The sequence below is a fragment of the Metarhizium brunneum genome, chromosome 2 (assembly GCF_013426205.1).
Source record: "Metarhizium brunneum chromosome 2, complete sequence".
Lineage (NCBI taxonomy): Eukaryota > Fungi > Ascomycota > Sordariomycetes > Hypocreales > Clavicipitaceae > Metarhizium > Metarhizium brunneum.
In genome coordinates, this window is record NC_089423.1 from 2,269,161 (window position 1) to 2,286,434 (window position 17,274).

Genomic DNA, 17,274 nt, shown 5'->3' on the forward strand with positions numbered 1-17,274 from the left:
CCGTCGACTTGTCTCGAGTACGGAGTACTAGCATATATGGTAGTGATCCGTCATTGAACAATGACCCCTTGGACGTCCACTTCTCCGTTGGAAGCAACTGTCGGCGACTGTTTCCTGTTCGGCTGGTCGTTGACGCCCGGGTTGTTGATGATGTGGAGATGGAGGGTGCATTTCCCAGATGCGGGACGTGACATTGCAAAGTAACACTCCTAGACGACATGCTTGCACAAGGACGAAATCACGCTCCGCGAAGCATTTTTGAGACAGGTCTCGGGTTCGTGCGTCCAGTTCGTGCGTCCAGTTTGCGTTTTTGCTCCGCACACAGTCTGTCCTCCTCTCCTGCCTGTAGATTCGTTTCAATGTTAGCTGTTGGAAATACTATCCCATGAACAACAAACAGGCAAGTCAAACTCATGTGAGTGCGATTGCCGTTCCACGTCCGGGGCATCATTCTAATCTTGGGCAGGGTTACATTAACCCCTCCGAATCCTCACCATCCATTGGGCAGGCTTTGGCACCATGCTGGAACGAGTCGCCGGTGGCCCTTGAATGATGCTGTCAGATGATGCAGGAATTCGAGAACCTTGCAAGCTCATCTCTTCCCCACCACCAGGCGATAGGCAACATAAAGTATCGCCGACTCCATCATGCAGGTGTAATATAGTGTTTGTGAATCCAGAGTTCGCCTACTGGGACCAGGGTAACATCGAGCACAAGATCGTGACCAAGTCACTACCTGGTCTGTTGGAACCTCGGGCCTTACATGGCAACATGATGCATGGACGAGCAATAAACAGACCTGGACCAAGGCACGATGGCACGGTGGCACAATAGCCACTGGGCGCATACTGTCACCTGCCTAGAGCGTTGCTCGTCTTTGCTCCGTCCACTCTCGTGTACTGTACTCCGTATTGGCTAGTTATTCTTTGATTTGCTCTGCAGATTACGTCAATCTTTTCTCAAGCTGGAATCGTCCGGGATGGGCACGAAATGCAAATATCCGTTGCCATGAGGGGGGCAGGGCACGCGTGTTGCTCGGCCCTCGTCGTGACGCCATGTCTTAGATGTTGGATATTAACAGAGAGCACATGTTTCTGCCGCACCCCCCTGGAGACGAGATTGTTGACCTTCCTATAAATACCGGAGAGCCTGCAGTGTCTCGTCGCCATATTCCATGTGCTCTTGGTGTTGAACCAGGTTCTGTCGCTCCGATTGGGCTTTACAAACATGCGGTTGTCTAACAAGTCAATCCTTCTCCTGGAGCTTGCTGGCGCTGCTCTCGCCATGCCAGCCAGACGCGCTGTCACGGCTCCTGTGGCCGACCATGACAAAGCCCACGATATCAAGGAAGCCTTTGAAATTTCGTGGAATGGCTACTATAAGCACGCCTTCCCTCACGATACCCTCCACCCCGTGACCAACAGCTACGCGGATGATCGGTAGGTGTATCTTGCTCATCCTTGAGTGTGGCATTGGCCGGGCTGTTCACCTTTCTAACTCGGATTCTAAAGGGCCGGATGGGGAGTGACTGTTGTCGATGCGCTTGACACGGCTATTGTCATGAACAGCTTGAAGATTGTACAGCCAATGTTGGATCACATTGCCAAGATTGACTTTACAACGACGGCCGAGGCCAACGACGCCATTTCGCTCTTTGAGACCAACATCCGATACCTTGGCGGCCTTCTTTCTGGTGAGCTTGGGCTTGAAAAAGCAAAGGGGGGTTTGAGCTAATTGATTTCAATCTCACAAGCGTACGACTTGCTCAAGGGCCCATATAAGCACCTGGGAGCTGATGCCGGCAAGGTCGATGCGCTCTTGAAGCAAGCCCAGTCACTTGGCGACAGCCTCAGCGTCGCGTTTGATACCCCGAGCGGTATTCCCGACCCAACCATTTTCCTGAACCCAAACAAGAAAAACAGCGGCACTGATAGGAACAATATTGCCGAAATTGGCACCTTGGTTCTTGAATGGACCCGTCTCAGCGACCTGAGCGGCAACAAGACGTATGCCGAGCTGGCGCAAAAGGCAGAAAACTACCTCCTGCACCCCAAGGGAGCTCCCGAGGCGTGGCCCGGCTTGATTGGCACCTGGGTCAGCACCGAGGACGGTAGCTTTTTAGACAGTAATGGCGGTTGGTCTGCTTATGACGACAGCTTCTACGAGTACCTGATCAAGATGTACGTGTACGACCCTAAAGCCTTTGGCGAGTATAAGGACCGCTGGGTGGCCGCAGTGGACTCGACCATGAAGCATCTCGTGTCGCACCCGACGACCCGAAAGGATTTGTCTTTCCTGTCTGCGTACCGTGGACAACAAACCATCCCCAATTCCGGACACTGTAAGTGACACACCCTCCCCTTCATCAGCCCTCCTCACCGTCAATACATTTCCTGCCGTGTGACGACAAAATTAAAAAGGAGATCACCCAACCCACTAACACGAAGGTCTAAAACACAGTGGCCAGCTTTGCCGGCGGCAACTTCATACTGGGCGGCATTGTTCTCGGCGAAGAGAAATACAAGCAACTCGGCCTCGAAATCACCGACTCCTACTATGAGACGTACGTCCAAGAGGCAGCCGGCATCGGCCCAGAGGGCTTCAACTGGGTAGACGCAGGCCTGTCGGCCGGCAACCCCAACAACAGGCCGCCGCCGGCGAACCAGACCGAGTTTTACGAAAAGGCTGGCTTCTACAACACATCCCCCTACTACATCCTGCGGCCCGAAACCGTGGAATCCGTCTACTACGCGTACCGGCTCACAGGCGACAAAAAGTACCAGGACATGGCGTGGGACGCGTTCCAGCGGATCCGGAGGCTGTGCCGCGTAAACGACGCCTACGCCGAGCTGACCGACGTCTCCAAGAAGAATGGCGGTAGTTTTGTAGACGAGATGCAGAGCTTCTGGATGGCCGAGACGCTCAAGTACCTGTATCTCACTTTTGCGGCCGACGGGCCGGTGCATGTGCAGGGCCAAGGTGCCACGAACCAGTTCGTGTACAATACGGAGGCGCACCCCGTGGCTGTGAGGGGGCGATAAGGGTGAAGATGCAAATAGATGAATGAATAAACAAATAAACAAAGGGACCATGCGGCGGGGGATGCGAGTGTTTCACGGCTGGGCATACCTGGCAGCTGATGACTGGACGTTATACATTGACGGCGGGGAGAATAAAATCCCATCTGCGTGCCTTGTTCTGTATGTACACTCTCACGAATAGTACCACCACTACTACTAGTCTTGGGGGCCTCCCGCTGTCTTCCATCGTGGTCTCATGGTCAGAACATAGAGTACATGTACAATGTATTATTAGCTGTCCGGGAATTGAGATTATGCCCCGCCCTCTCTCTTGGCATATTCCTCCTCCATAGCTTCCTCGTATAGCCTGTCCGCCTCCTGCTCCTCGCTTGTCTTGGGCCTCGTCGTGCCGGCACCGGTGTTTGCGCCAGCACCGGTGGGCGTTGCATCTCGGGGTGCTGACTCGTGCGCCGCCGCCTGATTCGGGGTTGACGTAGACGGGCCGGTGTAAATGGGTAGACCCATGATTTTTTTTTTCTTTTTTGCAACGGGGATGGTGGAATAACTCTGTGTCTTTTGCTTGTTTCGAGAGAACAAGGTCGTCCGGTGGCTTGCAGGTTGAAAAGGCCAAGATTGGGGACTTAATATACTAACAACACCGGGCGGCCAGTGGCGACTGGCAAGGCGGAGCCCCAAGTAAGCTTGTATCAAGGATGGGCCGTGGCGCCACCGATGGGCGAGCCGGATCTTGCCGGATGGAAACACGCATGTCTGACATGCCCAGTGCCGCCAGGGCCAAGACTGGTCGGCCGAAGAAAACTCGAGTGAGGCGGGAAATCGACATTGCTGCATCGTGATGTATATATACTTGGCCGTCGCTCAGCGCTTACCCCCCGGTATTTCGAGCTCAGAAAGTGCTTTGAGACGTCATCGTGGCGCGGCTAAATTGTCATTTGATATTGCTTCCTTGTAGATACGCTGATAAATTAAGACCTGAAATATGCGGGACATGAGATTATACTCATGTCTTCTGACGCCGTATGTACTTTGTTACAGCCTGATTTCCCCTGGTCCGACAAAGCCACAGGAACAATTGTTACAAAGGGGGAAAAAAGGCAATGTAATCTCCATCTATCCCAAACGCCAATAGTACCAGACACACTCACAAACACACACACACACACACACAAAAAGTGGCACAGACATCAAAACTCCCTGCTCTCGCCAATATCGCATATATCAAAAACGCCCGTCTCCTGTAGCCCTTTCCTCTTCAGCGCCTCCCTCAACAGCTTGGGCGGCTCGAGAACCTCCTCCATGGTCAAGGCCCAGGTGCCCCAGTGAATGCCCATGGCTCTCTCGCACTTGGTATCGACAAAGATCTCGACGGAATCAAAAGGATTGGCGTGCATGGCGGAAAACGCCACGCGCGGATAGTACGCGCCGATGGGGATCAGGCCCAGATCAAAGGGCCCGCGTAGCTCGCCAATCTGCTTGAACTGCGGGCACCGCGGCAGCGCCTCATACTCGGGGCCGTAGTCGTCGGTGCCCGCGGGCAGGGCCGGAACAGCGCGGTACCCCGTGTCGCCTCCGAACCAGACGGACTTGTCGCCTGATTTGACGGCCCACGAGCACCACAGCGTCGTGTCCTTGTCCCAGAGGGACCGCGCCGAGGTGTGCTGGCAGGGGAGGGCCGAGACCCTCGCGGACAAGGTCTCTTCCTCCTCGCCTGTCTTGACCTTGACGTTGAGGTCGGCGTCCTCCCACCAGTCGAGCTCGGTGACGTTTTTGAGCCCGGACTTGCGGAACCACGTCTCCAGGCCGAGGCCGACGAAGAATTGGACGTCGGGGTGGTGTCTCTGGATTTCGAGGACCGACTTGTGCGAGAGGTGGTCGTAGTGGCTGTGGCTGATGAGGACGGCATCGATGACGGGGATGTCCTGGAGCTCGCATGGCCGTTGGGTGAATCGCTTGGGCCCCATGAAGCTGAAGGGCGAGCAGCGGTCCTCGAAGACGGGGTCAAAGAGGACGCGCAGGCCCGAAGGGAACTCGACGTAGTAGCAGGCATGGCCGAGCCACGTCGCGCGCAGCTTGTCCGACGCTGTGCGGCTGGGGAGCCATTCGGGGGTTTGGACGGGCACGGTGGGTGGTGATGTGTCTGGTCGTTTGAGTTGGCCGGTTATCGTTGGCCTTGCCATGCACGTGTCAGTTTGCCTCGCCGAGGACCGTGTATACATTTATTTATTTGCTTGGTTGAATTTATTACATGGACTCACCACACTACATTCTTTAGAATGGAAGTCAAGTTTGCCGGATTCGACCACGACGGGTACGGGTTCTTGAATCCAGACACTCTGCCGGCCTTGATGATGTGGTGCGGGTTCAAGGCCGCTTCGTCGGGAAGACTGGATCGTCCCGGGATTTTAGAAACAACGGTAGAATAGGAGGAAGTGGTTGAGGCACCAGCCGCGGCAGCCGAGCCCGACGGGTCCGTACATGTAGACGCCATGACGCCGAGATGGGCCAGAGGAAAGGGATGTCGTCGTGATGCGAGGCCAAGTTGCGGGTGCAATCGACGCCAGAGACCAGAAGTCGACTGGCGACAAGACAGCAGCATAAGAGGGACCCCGAAGAACAAGGGACAAATGGCAAGCAGGAGCAACAAGAAGAAGGGGCGGAAAAGAAATCAAAAAAATCAAAGGCCAGTATTTATTGACACGGCTTCAACCGTCAGGCCGACTAACGAAAGCTTAGCGGTCCAAGCGAGCCATGTGTCTGGTCGCTGGATGAGCTGGTGTGGCGTGCTGCCGCGAGCGGGAGCGAGTGAATGGGGGTGTGGGAAGCTGCGGATAGTGAAGCCATCGGAGTTGATGTCGTGGACAATGGACGCATGTAGAAGTTGGTATGCACAAGCTGTCCTGCCTGGTCCGCGGATTCGGGCTTCTTTGTTTAACTCCGCTCGTGGATGCGCACGCAGATGGGAATGGGACCGTGACCCATGCAGCCATGTGCTTACTTACTTTACTTAATGTAGTACATGTACATTGATTGACATTCACCCACCCCAACCCGTACCATGTTTGGAACATTCTAAAGTTGACACGTTTGCTCACCCACCAACGGGCTATTCCTCTGGAGTCGACGCCCATCCTCTGTTCTGCTCTTGTCTCGCCGCCATCCCTCCTCGGGGAGACATGACAGGAAGCCTTCAGCCTGGATGCCCACACGGGAGAGCACCAGCCCAATTGTTCCCACATTGTCCCGGCCCAGTGAGCTCAAAGCGCTGGGTCAAAGCTCCCCCCTCAATATTAATAAATGATTGAGTCTTCTCGATATCACCCTTTGCTGGCATCCCTGTACCCTGCCTGCTTGCCATGAGGTCTGCCACGTGGCCCGCCGCCGATTGCTTCGGGGCCGCAACACATTGACGCACTGTCATGATTACTGGCGGAGCTGATGCGATGCTGATCTCTTTAGCACTAGTATTACCGGACCAAGCGGCGTTTTCCCATTGAATCTGGCCCAAGACGCGTGGGCGGGTGACACAGCCCGTGTCAGCTACAATTCAATCCTTCGCTCTCTGCTGTTATTACTCCGTACTACCGCCCTCCTACCTCCGACGCACTTGGGTGCATACGTGTCACGGCTTCACCACGGCTGGGCATGAATGAATTTTGTCAGCTGTCGAGATTTCAACGCTTCTCTTGTTTCATCTGCTTTACTGATCTAGTTTAAGCTTGCGATACGAACGCTGCCTACCAGGTCCTATACAGGTTTGAAATATGCCTTGCCCTCTCCCCTCTGTTAATGCAAGACTGTCCGACTGTCCGTCAGATCCTTCATGGGTAGCAATCGACTCCCGACTTTTGGAACCCATCAGGTCCCCTCAAGAATCCTAGTGATCAAAAGACGCCAATTCATGGCAAGATTTGAGAACTACCTCTCGTCCGCCATGCTTTCACAATCCTAGTCTTGGTGTAATCGGCATTTCCTTAGATGGCGAGACGCTCAACCTTGTCGCGGAGAGCCTTGATCTGACCAGCCAGCTCACTGGCCTCGTTGGAGTTGATGCTAGCAGCAATGACTGCCCTGCTGACACCGCAGGCACGACCCAAGAGGGTCTTGCTGGGGACGTAGACGTAGGGAGTGCCCTTATCCTCGCAGAGAAGGGGAATGTGAAGAAGAATCGCAAGTGGTTCGGTATCGGCGGCCAGGATAGCAACTTCGCATGTACCTCGGTTAAGAGCCTTGGTCACTACCAACTTGCGTTAGCAAATCACCCTAATCATCTCCACGCACAAGGGCTATATCCCTTCTGCTACGACGACCATCCTCGAATTAACCCAGTGTGAACGTACCTTCGTTGGCGCCCTTCTTAGCTTGGCGAAGATGAGTAGCCGACTGCAGGAGATCGAGAATCTCCTGAGTGAGGGCGGCATCGGCCAAGGGCCAAGCTATACGAGACCATGGTTAGCAATTCGGGCTTCCCTTGACGAGTTGCAACAGCTTGTGAGCCAGCCTACAAATTGGATATGTACATACCAGCGTTCGCGTCTTCCGCCATTGTTTTCGACAGAGGCTCGCCTTAGGTAGGTAGGTTCACGGCCGTGATGGTAGACGAGAGGAAAAAAAAAAGAGGCGGTGGTTGCCCCAAGAAAGAAAAAAAAAAAATTGACTAATCGTGCCTGCACCACGAAAATTCATGCTCCAGCCACATTTAGTGGAGAATACTTCTTCAATCTATCACGTGATGTGGCTTAGCGTTGGCATTGCCATTCCTACCTGGCTGCGTGGTGGCTTGAACCTTAAAAATGATAGATCTGCCACTGGCCAATGGTAAAACAACGCCACTTTCGCAAAAATTTTATGACATTTCACCCAACGGAGTTCTCGAAACGTCTCCCGTCTTGACAACATTGTACCTACGGCTAAGCACAGTGCGCCGCTGGCGCTTCATGATTGCCGAGACACATCAGGTGCGATTTTGGACTCTACAGTGCATTCATCTCCTTGGGGTAGAACAAGGGATTTTCGTCGTGAAAAAGGAGTGACTACTCAGAACCAAGGCATTGCAGCCCAGAGAGATCTTTATGAAGGCCCATGAAGATCGTTTTCCGGAGGAGCGCCCCACCCGATATCCACATTGTCCTCTTTGACACCAACTTTCTTCCTATGCCGGCAATAGGCGATATTTATTCAAAGAGACTGGATATCAAGCCGTGGTTTGGCTATGCCGGTGATAGGCGACTATTCATTCAAAGAGACTGGACATTATGCCTTGATTTGAAACTCGGCTCCGCAAGCCTCGTTCGTGTTTTACGACGCCCACTAACTACCTAGGTAGATGACCGACGTCCGAGCAACGACGAGTTCAAAGTTCCAGTCAGCATGGAAGCGGCGTCTGGGGTAGTAGTCGATACCCACAAAGCTTCATCATCCTTGAGGATGGTGGATATTATCGAGGACTCGATAGATTACTGGATACGTATGCACGCAGTACATAGATTGTACTTGCCCTTGATTGGAAACTGCTGAGTTGCTTGGCATGGCCACAAGAGAAATAGTGGAACACGTCGGGACTGAATAGCTGTCGTCAGCGATTCGCAGATTGCCATCCTTGATGCTGAACTAGAGGTATCTTCTGTCAAGTACGGAGCAAGGCCTAGTGAGATCAAGAATGCCCCGGATCTGCTAGGTCTTCCACTTGAATAGTATCCCACGTCGGCATGGTTCCAACTCCACATACCAAAAGGACTCCAGTTACTCCGTACAATCTGACCCAACATCCTTGTCTGACATAATGTTGCGAGCGATGGCTATCCCAGCGTGGCGCGGTCGTAACGCAACTGACTAGACGCGTGCTTTGCTGACTTGATATTCGGGTGAAAAGACACTTGTTGGGCTTGTATTGGGCTTAAAGCTGGTAGATGTATGACTCCAAGTTTCAGCCTGTCCGACTTGACTTCTGTAAAGGATTGTTGACTCTCGATTGGTGCTTGGGTCGGCGCTGCTGTTGACTTTATTATACTTGAGGCTACTACATCAAGACGACGTTGCAACTGGACTTTGTTTGACATGTTGAAAACACACTTTGGGAAGCATGCTTTTGGTTTCTCTAGACGAAGGCGTGCCGCTCCTGGCTCATCCACTGTTGCTGGAGGGCGCATTTCTTTTTATTTTGTACTTGTAACACAAGTTGCATGGCATATCTCCTTAATGCCACCGCGGCTCCGCAGAAGTATTCTGGGGGATCACTTTCGAGCCAATGGATAGTTTATGCTGATTAATGCAGCCATCGCTACCAAACGCCGGCAGCCATAAGAACTGAAGTATGTACAAGCAAGTTCCTGGGGCGTTCGGGGGCCCTGTGGAGAGAGGAACATGTGAGGCGCGTCGACGGCATTAAGGGGGTGGGATATATGGATACATGTTAGGTAACTATTACCAGAGCAAAGTTCTTGGAAGACTTGGATACAGCGGTTGTTATGCATGGAGTGGATGCTGTGGATGTTGATGCAAGGGTAAATGGGCAGACTGACTCGTTTGGTCTCGACTCGCGGGATCCGGCATAGCCGAGTCCGCGAAAATACATACATACTGTAAGTGGGCAGTTTCGACAAGTTGGTCACGATGAAATGTCAAGTGAAGAAGAGGGCGAATAGCTTGCGCCATTGGCTGCATGAGACGATGAATGTGTACTTGGACGGGAGCAGCAGGTGCTGGGTAAAGTAATTAATTATGCACAATTACACATAGACTCAAGGTTCGGGTGGAAACAAGTCAGTTGCTTGATCTGCACATCATCTTCTCGTTTTCTCCATTTTTCTTCCTCAAATGGGCAAGTGTGTGGTGGAGGATTTTTCTCTTCTTTCCCGCTCCCCCGTAACGAGAATAAAGTTTTTCTCTCTGGCTCTTTCCCAACTTGTACGTTCCTCACACCAAGGCGCAGCGGCGGCGGGCCCAGACTATCGACACGTCCAGTCTCGTTTTGCAATTGAAATATATTGGCCCCAACGGCCAACGGGGAAGACCCAGAGTATAAAAAACAATAGTTCCCCGTACCCCATGATATTCTCCGCATTCGAGCACGATCTGTCTCTACTTCATCTCATCTGGCACTATCCTGCTCCCCAGGTCTAGTCACTGGCCAACATGTCCAAGCTTGAGACGTCCCAAGACCCGCACAATGATCTCTCGGACCAGATCGAGCGTGCTGCTTCTCCCTCTGAGGGAGAGGTGATCGATACCGAGGTCAAGACCAGCGATGCCGTCTTTGGAAACATCACAGACGGAGGGCCCAACTACCGCAATGTAAGCCGAAGCACTGATGGCCTTGTTTGACCCTGTTCCTGTCGCCCCGATATGCTGATCGTCCCGGCCAACAGGTTGGATGGTTGGGAACTGCCGCTCTCATGATGAAGACGCAAATTGGCCTGGGTGTTCTTTCGATCCCGTCAGTCTTTGACACCGTGGGGCTCATCCCCGGTGTCATCCTTCTCTTGTTCGTTGGAACCATCACCACTTGGTCGGCCTATATGATTGGTGTTTTTAAGCTCCGACACCGTCAAGTATACGGCATTGACGATGCAGGCGGCCTGATCTTTGGGCGCATTGGACGTGAGGTCTTTGGCGTTGCCTTTACCCTCAGTAAGCACATACCGACTAACCACCATGGGCATGAGCATGAGCATGAGCATGAGCATGGCCACGGCCCAGGGGTGTGTGTGAGTTTTGCTAACCAGTCTCGTCATTAGTCTTGACCTTTGCATCTGCCGCAGCCATGATTGGCATCTCGGTTGCTTTCAATGCCCTTTCCACCCATGGCGCATGTACTGCCGTGTTTGTTGCAGTGGCGGCGGTTTTTGGATTCACTTTTGCGAGTATCCAAACGCTGGGTAAGATTAGTGCGTTGGCATGGATCGGCGTTACTTCTATTGTTATCGCTGGTGAGTTTACGCCCCTCTGGGCACAACCGTGAATTTTCACATCCGGCCCTGTTCTAACTCTTGAATCGTGTAGTTTTCACCGTCACAATCGCCGTCGGTGTCCAGGGTAAACCTTCGAGTGCTTCTCAAGACTACGAGGGCCCTTGGAGGTCCAATTACGAGCTTTTCAAGAACCCCAGCTTTAGCGACGCTCTAGGAGCCATTACGACACTCATCTTTGCTTATGCCGGCACCCCAACTTTCTTCAGTATTGCGTCCGAGATGAGAGATCCCAAGCACTACACCAAGGCGTTGATGATGTGCCAAAGTGTCATTACGTTGGCGTACATCGTGGTCGGTGTGGTCGTCTACTACTTCTGCGGATCCTATGTTGCCTCTCCTGCGCTCGGCTCGGCTGGCCCGTTGATTAAGAAGGTCGCCTATGGAATTGCTCTTCCTGGTCTGCTGGTCACCGATCTTTTGCTCATCCATGTTAGCCTCCCCCATGAAGCCATCGCCAAACAAGAATTGAAGCAGCTAACCGTGATTCTCTAGCTTGCCGCCAAATCCATCTTCGTTCGAGTCCTGCGCAACTCAAAGCATCTGGCCTCCAACACCCCCAAGCACTGGGCAGTTTGGCTGGGCTCAACCTTTGCCATCACCGCTGTGGGCTATGTGATTGCTAGCGCCATCCCCATTTTTGGACAGCTTATCGCACTTGTTGGAGCGCTTCTTGGCCCGATTTTGTGCTTCCACCCACCCGGTTTCATGTGGATGTACGACAACTGGAAGAGATCCGACGGCCGGAAACAGGCACGATGGTACTCTGGAGTCGCTTCCAGTGTCTTTGTGGTCGTCACCGGGACTTTTTTGATGATTGCTGGCACTTATAGCGCCATTTATACCATTGTCAACACGCCGGGAAGCTCCAAGGTTTGGTCCTGTGCGGACAACTCCAACTCCACGTGAGTTGAGATGCATGCATGTTTCAGACCTTATATTGCATTGCCCTGTGTTACTTGTAGCTTGTTTTGTTTTCGCGGAAAAGGAAAAAAAAAGATCTGGTTGGAATGCTTCCCCTCAATTTTGCTTACGCAAAGCCTTGAATTTAGCCTGCAGCACTTCCGCGGGGGGTGAAGCGAGACTTTGGTTATCATGAACAGCAACCGACGAAGCGTGTCGGGTTTTCTACATATCCATTTTTAGTTCGACTGGTATAGAAAAAAGCCAATTGTATACAACCGGAGACTAATGCTTTCGGTGGAGAGAGAAGCGATGGCGCGGCGAGTGTATATTATGCATTTAGAAGACATGTACACGCAGGGCGTGAAAAGAATAACTTAGAGAATAGAGAACAGTAGATGGTCTCCATTTTGTTTTGATGCTGTCATGGTATGTACATGGATGAAATGATGCGATGGTTATAGCTGCTCGGTCTTGAAGAGCAATATCGTCATAGGGTTAGGCAGTAGAGCCTCATGGTCTCTAGAATACTCAAGAGGCATTTCTCAAACCAGAGACTATGGTGTATGTATGTTTTTGGAGTCCCTAAATCGTGTTGTGGGTGAGCTGAATAACAGCCACTTAAGCAGCTTGGGTGCTGGCGATTCCACCATCATACTTGGATGGGCATGTCTATGTATGTATGTACATATGTAAGCTTACCAATCTTAAATCGGAGTCCCATACTCCGTAGCCAAGTACAGTTTAGTCAGTCTTCCATCACATTGGCACTTCAAGTCTGTTCGTGGAGGGCCATCGGCGGCTGTGGCACAAAGGCTCCGGCATTGTCGAGAGATGTTGGGCCTGTTCACCTGATGGCATTGACCATGGACAAATGGCATCAGTAAGGAGCCGATGACGAGCATTTCCACTACTCCGTGGTACCGTCTTCATTCCATAATGGCTTGCAACGAGGACCGGTGACCCGCCGGGTCAAGTTTTGCCCTGTCAGACTGCGGCGGCCATTTCCCCCACACACGAATGGTGCTTCAGACCGCATTGAATGATAGATACCCTTGTAACTTTCAGCGTCGTCGCCTCATTTTCGCAACTGGATTCGACCAGGGAATGCGCCATGGAGCTGGAGGAATCGTGGGGCGGGCCGTGAATGGCGCGATCCAGCCACCCAGCCATCGTTGGTACTAATACTAGTACGGAGTACATGCATGCTACAATGCAATCTTCTGTCGTTGGGCCTGACACTGTGTTCATTAATACCATACAATTGCCGTAACTCCTTGATCCAAACCGAGCTGAAATTGGGCACAGTCTGGTCTCTGAGGTCTGTGGTCTGTGGTCTGGCCTGCGCTTTTGTTTTTGTCTTTGCCTTCCTTTTCCCCCCTGGCTCCACAATTATAAGGCCATAATTCAACTTCAACACTATGCGGAAGAAATAACTATGCACTAACATGAACAAGACCAGGGTCAGCTGCATATATCACTCCGTAGCTCTGTACTCCATATGCACGAGGAACTTGGACCTGACATCCATATATCCCTCCCATTGGTCGCTTGAGCACCACGGTTTGCCATCCTCCTCGCACATCTCGGAGTCTGCCCTACCGAGTACGGCATCCCTGATCATCAACCCATCGCTTGTGCCAGCCTCATAGATTCGCACTACTTACAATATAATGCCAATCTGTATCGAGTGTAGACACCCCGTCAAGACACTATGGACCAAATACTCGGGCGCTGGTGACCAGTCTAGCGGACACAACATCCGCCTAAGCGTCTGCCGAAACTGCGGTTTCTTTTGCGACAAGTATGTCGAGCATGACTTTGTCGTCATCTTCATAGACTTGGTCTTGATCAAGCCGCAGGTAACTATGGCCTTGGGTGCTTGTAGCGTCTGCCGCGTCGAGGAGGAGCCGTATGGTTTGTCACTTGGTGCTAATTGCGACGCGACCTCCCTGAACAGGTCTACAGGCACCTCCTCCACAACACCTTGATGCGGAATGGCGATCGGTTCGATGTATGTACAACTAACTGTCTGTCGCACTGGCCGTGTATACACGAGACCATTTTGAGCCCTACTCCTTGCTGGCACTCGTGGCGTGCCAACGCTGATACTGAACACGTGCTAACCAACGCGCCCGCCTTTCACTCGGAGCAGCCTTCCATCATCCGACTGGGCATCCTGCTGCTGCTGTTTGATGTCTATCTGACGTGGGAGCGCATCGAGAAACGGGCCGGTCCAGCCATGTTCCCTGGCGGAGGCAACCTAGGCAACCTGGCCCAGCAGCCCATTGCGGTACAATACCTCTTCTTCTTAGTTCTCTGCACATTATCAACACTGGCATTCCATCTTATTATTCGATTTCTCACCTGCTCGTCGTATTCGCCCTTTGATATACTGGGTATCATGCCGCGATACGCACGTCCAAATTCGGTCTCGACAGCATTGCTCTTATCTTCCTACACGAAGCTATTCCCAATTCTCATGGTTATATGGAAGTATGACATCCCTGCTGCAGCTAGGCCCTTGGGCTGGGCAGTCGTAGCGAATAATATCGAGGCTCTGAGAATTCTGTTGGATTGTAAATATTATACAGCTTGTATCCTTGCACTAGCCGGCGCAACCTCGCGGTGGGCTGCAGGACGATTTATTCTTATAGCTGCCGGGCTTGGTGATGTTGATTCCATCAGTGAGAGCAGCGTCGCTGCTGATGGGAGGGCGCTCTGGGCTTTGTTCCTGTTGATCAGGGACTGGGCCGGTCGATTGGCCGTGGGTTAATGCTGAGGCGAAGCCGTCTCTGGCAAGAATTCGGTTAGTATTCCTACTGAACAAGGTGGCGTTGACAAGATTGAGTTGACAACAATACATGCCCAGGGCCGCCGACTGCTTCGGTGCGCTTATGTAATACCGGCATGAAGACGGGTCGCGCCTGCTCACGCGTATCGAGGCTATTCCAATACATCTGATGGACATTGGACATAGCTCGTGACTCATGGAGCATGCGCCGACACTATTAGCCGCTCTAGGAAAGACCAGCTCCCTCAGTCTTCATCCCGCTATATGAATCCGTCAAGTCTCCAAGTATGATTGATGTGCTTCTCGCTTTGACTTTGGAGGCATTCATTGTTCTGCCCACCTGCGCGAGGATATGCCTCAAATGCCTGGATGATTGCCCCTACCATCGCTAGGAAATGTCCTTGCTTGACATATGAGCAGCTTAGAGCTATCCCTATATCATACAGCACCCCGGGTAGTTATTCGACGTGAACGATACCTTCGCGCCACAAACGTACTTGTCGCCCCGTGAGCGTGAAGCAAGCGAAAGAAGGAACTATTCCTGTGCACGGTGACAAGATGCTAATTCTCGTTCCCGTTGGCTCAAGCTTGAACGAGACTCGCATGTTTGAGCGCCTTCAGGGTGACCTTGTGTAAGACAGCATGAAGGAAGGAGAGGATCTGGACTTGGGCCACGACAATGTCGACATAAACGGCGTACACTTCCTCTCCGATTACAAAGTCGCCCGGGTATGGAGGGTAGTTTCTGATACATCACTAAACTTGCTACCAATCAGACCGATGGCTTACTGAGACATGCTACATACCGGCAACATCATAGATGAGTCGCTGTGCGAGTGGCTTGCTAGCTGAGCTTTCATCAAGTCATGTACACAGTCAGTGGCAACTGATATTTGCCCACCAAGAAGTATTTGCTAATGTATTATAGTTTGTTATAGTACAAGGCGCGATAGCTGGGCACATGGCCTGGTTCAACACTCTTTGCCACCCCCCTGTGAATCATTCTACTTTTGCGTCCGAAGTGTAGTGTAACACACCAACACAAAAGGCGTTCCTTCTGAGAAGAAGGAATCCCGTCGGCGGTTGTCAATTATGTTGATCAGCTGGTTTGATGAGTGTGATGGGTACTGCAACTATGGTGGAAGTCGGCGACTACGTCCACAAACACGGTTCAGACGGGCAAAGCCACATAAAACCCACGACTATGAGGCACGCTACAAGAATAGCAATGGCAAGCCACGTACTACATCATTGGTCTTAGTGCCGGAGATCCTTCGACCTTTGGGGCTCTATGCATGCTGCCTAATGGGGAGACCAGTGGGAGCGACTCAGCTAGTTAAGGATTAGGATGATTCGGGGCCGGGCTCGACAACAACAGTCTCGGGATAGCAATCTCGTATCCTCGGCTGTCAATTGCATTGGCAATTGCTCTTCACGCCATCCTTGCCGGCAAGCCCGAAATAGAGAACTGGAATTATAAATAATCTGCCGAGCGCCTACAACTCTGCCCGTCCCGTCTTGCAAGCCACTGCAATTCAACATTATTTCTGGGACATTTATATTATCATACGAATATATTTGTTTTATCAACAAGCCCATTCTACACGCACAACTGCTGTAAAAAATGCCGAGCGAAGCCATCGACGGTTATATTCTCGGCAGGGATGTTGCCCACTCCGTGAGGTAATTGCCATATCTTGGAACACCCATCAACTTGAATGACGCTAAATTCGTTGATGAGCAAAGATTAGATGCACAGCACTTCCTTTGGAGACTGCATCAGGGCTACTTGCTCCACCCACACATAAAGCTTACAGACAGAATGAGTGTTGCAGACATTGGGACCGGAACAGGGTGGGATATTCTCCATAACCATATACAGAGTTTGAGTCGAGCACCACACTGACATATAGGCGTAGGCTTTGGCTTCTGGATCTTGCACGAGAGGTTCCCAGCTCAGTCACTCTTCATGGATATGATATATCCGACAAGCAGTTTCCTCCTTCACAGATGCTGCCCCAGAATGTCTCGCTCAAGCAACTAGACTCCTTGGGAGACGTTCCCACTGAATTGCAAGGCCGATACGACGTCGTTCACCTCCGAATGTGGGCGAACAACCTGTCTTCAAAGGAGGTGGGTTCTTTCATCTGCAACCTCTCCAAGATGCTAAGTATAGAAGCCCAATACTCTATAATTGAGGACCTCAGAGTCGCTAACAGGTTGAAATGGGATTAGAACCTGGAGGCTACATCCAATGGGAGGACGTAGATCTGTGTAACCACGGAATTAGGACGAAACAGGTGGAAGAATTTGATCAGCAGATGAAGGAGCTCTTCAAGCTTGCGGGGAGAGATTACAGGTACTTGCGAATTTCCATGTTTTTCTCGGTTGACCTTGATTCTTACATTCCCACGCGACAGTTGGATTCAAACCTTGCCTTGTTCGCTTCAAAGACATGAGTTCAAAATTATAGACCACAGAAACGCTTCTTTTGCAGATGACCTGGTCCATCTATGCACCAACACATATCTCACAGCAATCGGCGAAATGATAGAGGGCATCAAAAGAACGG

General features: G+C 51.8%; 7 protein-coding genes across 7 annotated transcripts; 4 read left to right on the top strand and 3 right to left on the bottom strand.

Moving 5' to 3' along the window:
- Positions 1–1,227: 1,227 nt before the first annotated feature.
- On the top strand, positions 1,228–3,041 carry G6M90_00g036450 (uncharacterized protein; the record flags this gene model as incomplete). Its single annotated transcript, XM_014691551.1, has 4 exons — positions 1,228–1,439; positions 1,512–1,693; positions 1,754–2,341; positions 2,461–3,041. The coding sequence occupies 4 exons, from the start codon at positions 1,228–1,230 to the stop codon at positions 3,039–3,041; spliced, it is 1,563 nt and encodes a 520-aa protein (XP_014547037.1).
- Positions 3,042–3,332: 291 nt separating this feature from the next.
- Positions 3,333–3,545, bottom strand: G6M90_00g036460 (uncharacterized protein; the record flags this gene model as incomplete). Its single annotated transcript, XM_014691552.1, has 1 exon — positions 3,333–3,545. The coding sequence occupies one exon, from the start codon at positions 3,543–3,545 to the stop codon at positions 3,333–3,335; it is 213 nt and encodes a 70-aa protein (XP_014547038.1).
- A 680-nt stretch (positions 3,546–4,225) lies between these two features.
- On the bottom strand, positions 4,226–5,529 carry Napepld (N-acyl-phosphatidylethanolamine-hydrolyzing phospholipase D; the record flags this gene model as incomplete). Its single annotated transcript, XM_014691553.1, has 2 exons — positions 4,226–5,210; positions 5,297–5,529. 2 exons carry the CDS (start codon positions 5,527–5,529, stop codon positions 4,226–4,228), a joined length of 1,218 nt encoding a protein of 405 aa, XP_014547039.1.
- A 1,483-nt stretch (positions 5,530–7,012) lies between these two features.
- SNU13 (ribonucleoprotein-associated protein) lies at positions 7,013–7,584 on the bottom strand (the record flags this gene model as incomplete). The annotated part of the gene is made up of 3 exons (XM_014691554.1): positions 7,013–7,275; positions 7,379–7,474; positions 7,563–7,584. 3 exons carry the CDS (start codon positions 7,582–7,584, stop codon positions 7,013–7,015), a joined length of 381 nt encoding a protein of 126 aa, XP_014547040.1.
- Positions 7,585–10,172: 2,588 nt separating this feature from the next.
- mtr_0 (N amino acid transport system protein) lies at positions 10,173–11,914 on the top strand (the record flags this gene model as incomplete). Its single annotated transcript, XM_014691555.1, has 5 exons — positions 10,173–10,331; positions 10,406–10,667; positions 10,775–10,966; positions 11,040–11,437; positions 11,501–11,914. The coding sequence occupies 5 exons, from the start codon at positions 10,173–10,175 to the stop codon at positions 11,912–11,914; spliced, it is 1,425 nt and encodes a 474-aa protein (XP_014547041.1).
- Positions 11,915–13,581: 1,667 nt separating this feature from the next.
- arv1 lies at positions 13,582–14,684 on the top strand (the record flags this gene model as incomplete). Its single annotated transcript, XM_066130181.1, has 2 exons — positions 13,582–13,820; positions 13,877–14,684. 2 exons carry the CDS (start codon positions 13,582–13,584, stop codon positions 14,682–14,684), a joined length of 1,047 nt encoding a protein of 348 aa, XP_065986409.1.
- Positions 14,685–16,524: 1,840 nt separating this feature from the next.
- On the top strand, positions 16,525–17,161 carry tcpN_2 (N-methyltransferase tcpN; the record flags this gene model as incomplete). The annotated part of the gene is made up of 3 exons (XM_066130182.1): positions 16,525–16,556; positions 16,622–16,872; positions 16,938–17,161. 3 exons carry the CDS (start codon positions 16,525–16,527, stop codon positions 17,159–17,161), a joined length of 507 nt encoding a protein of 168 aa, XP_065986525.1.
- Between the last annotated feature and the right edge of the window lie 113 nt (positions 17,162–17,274).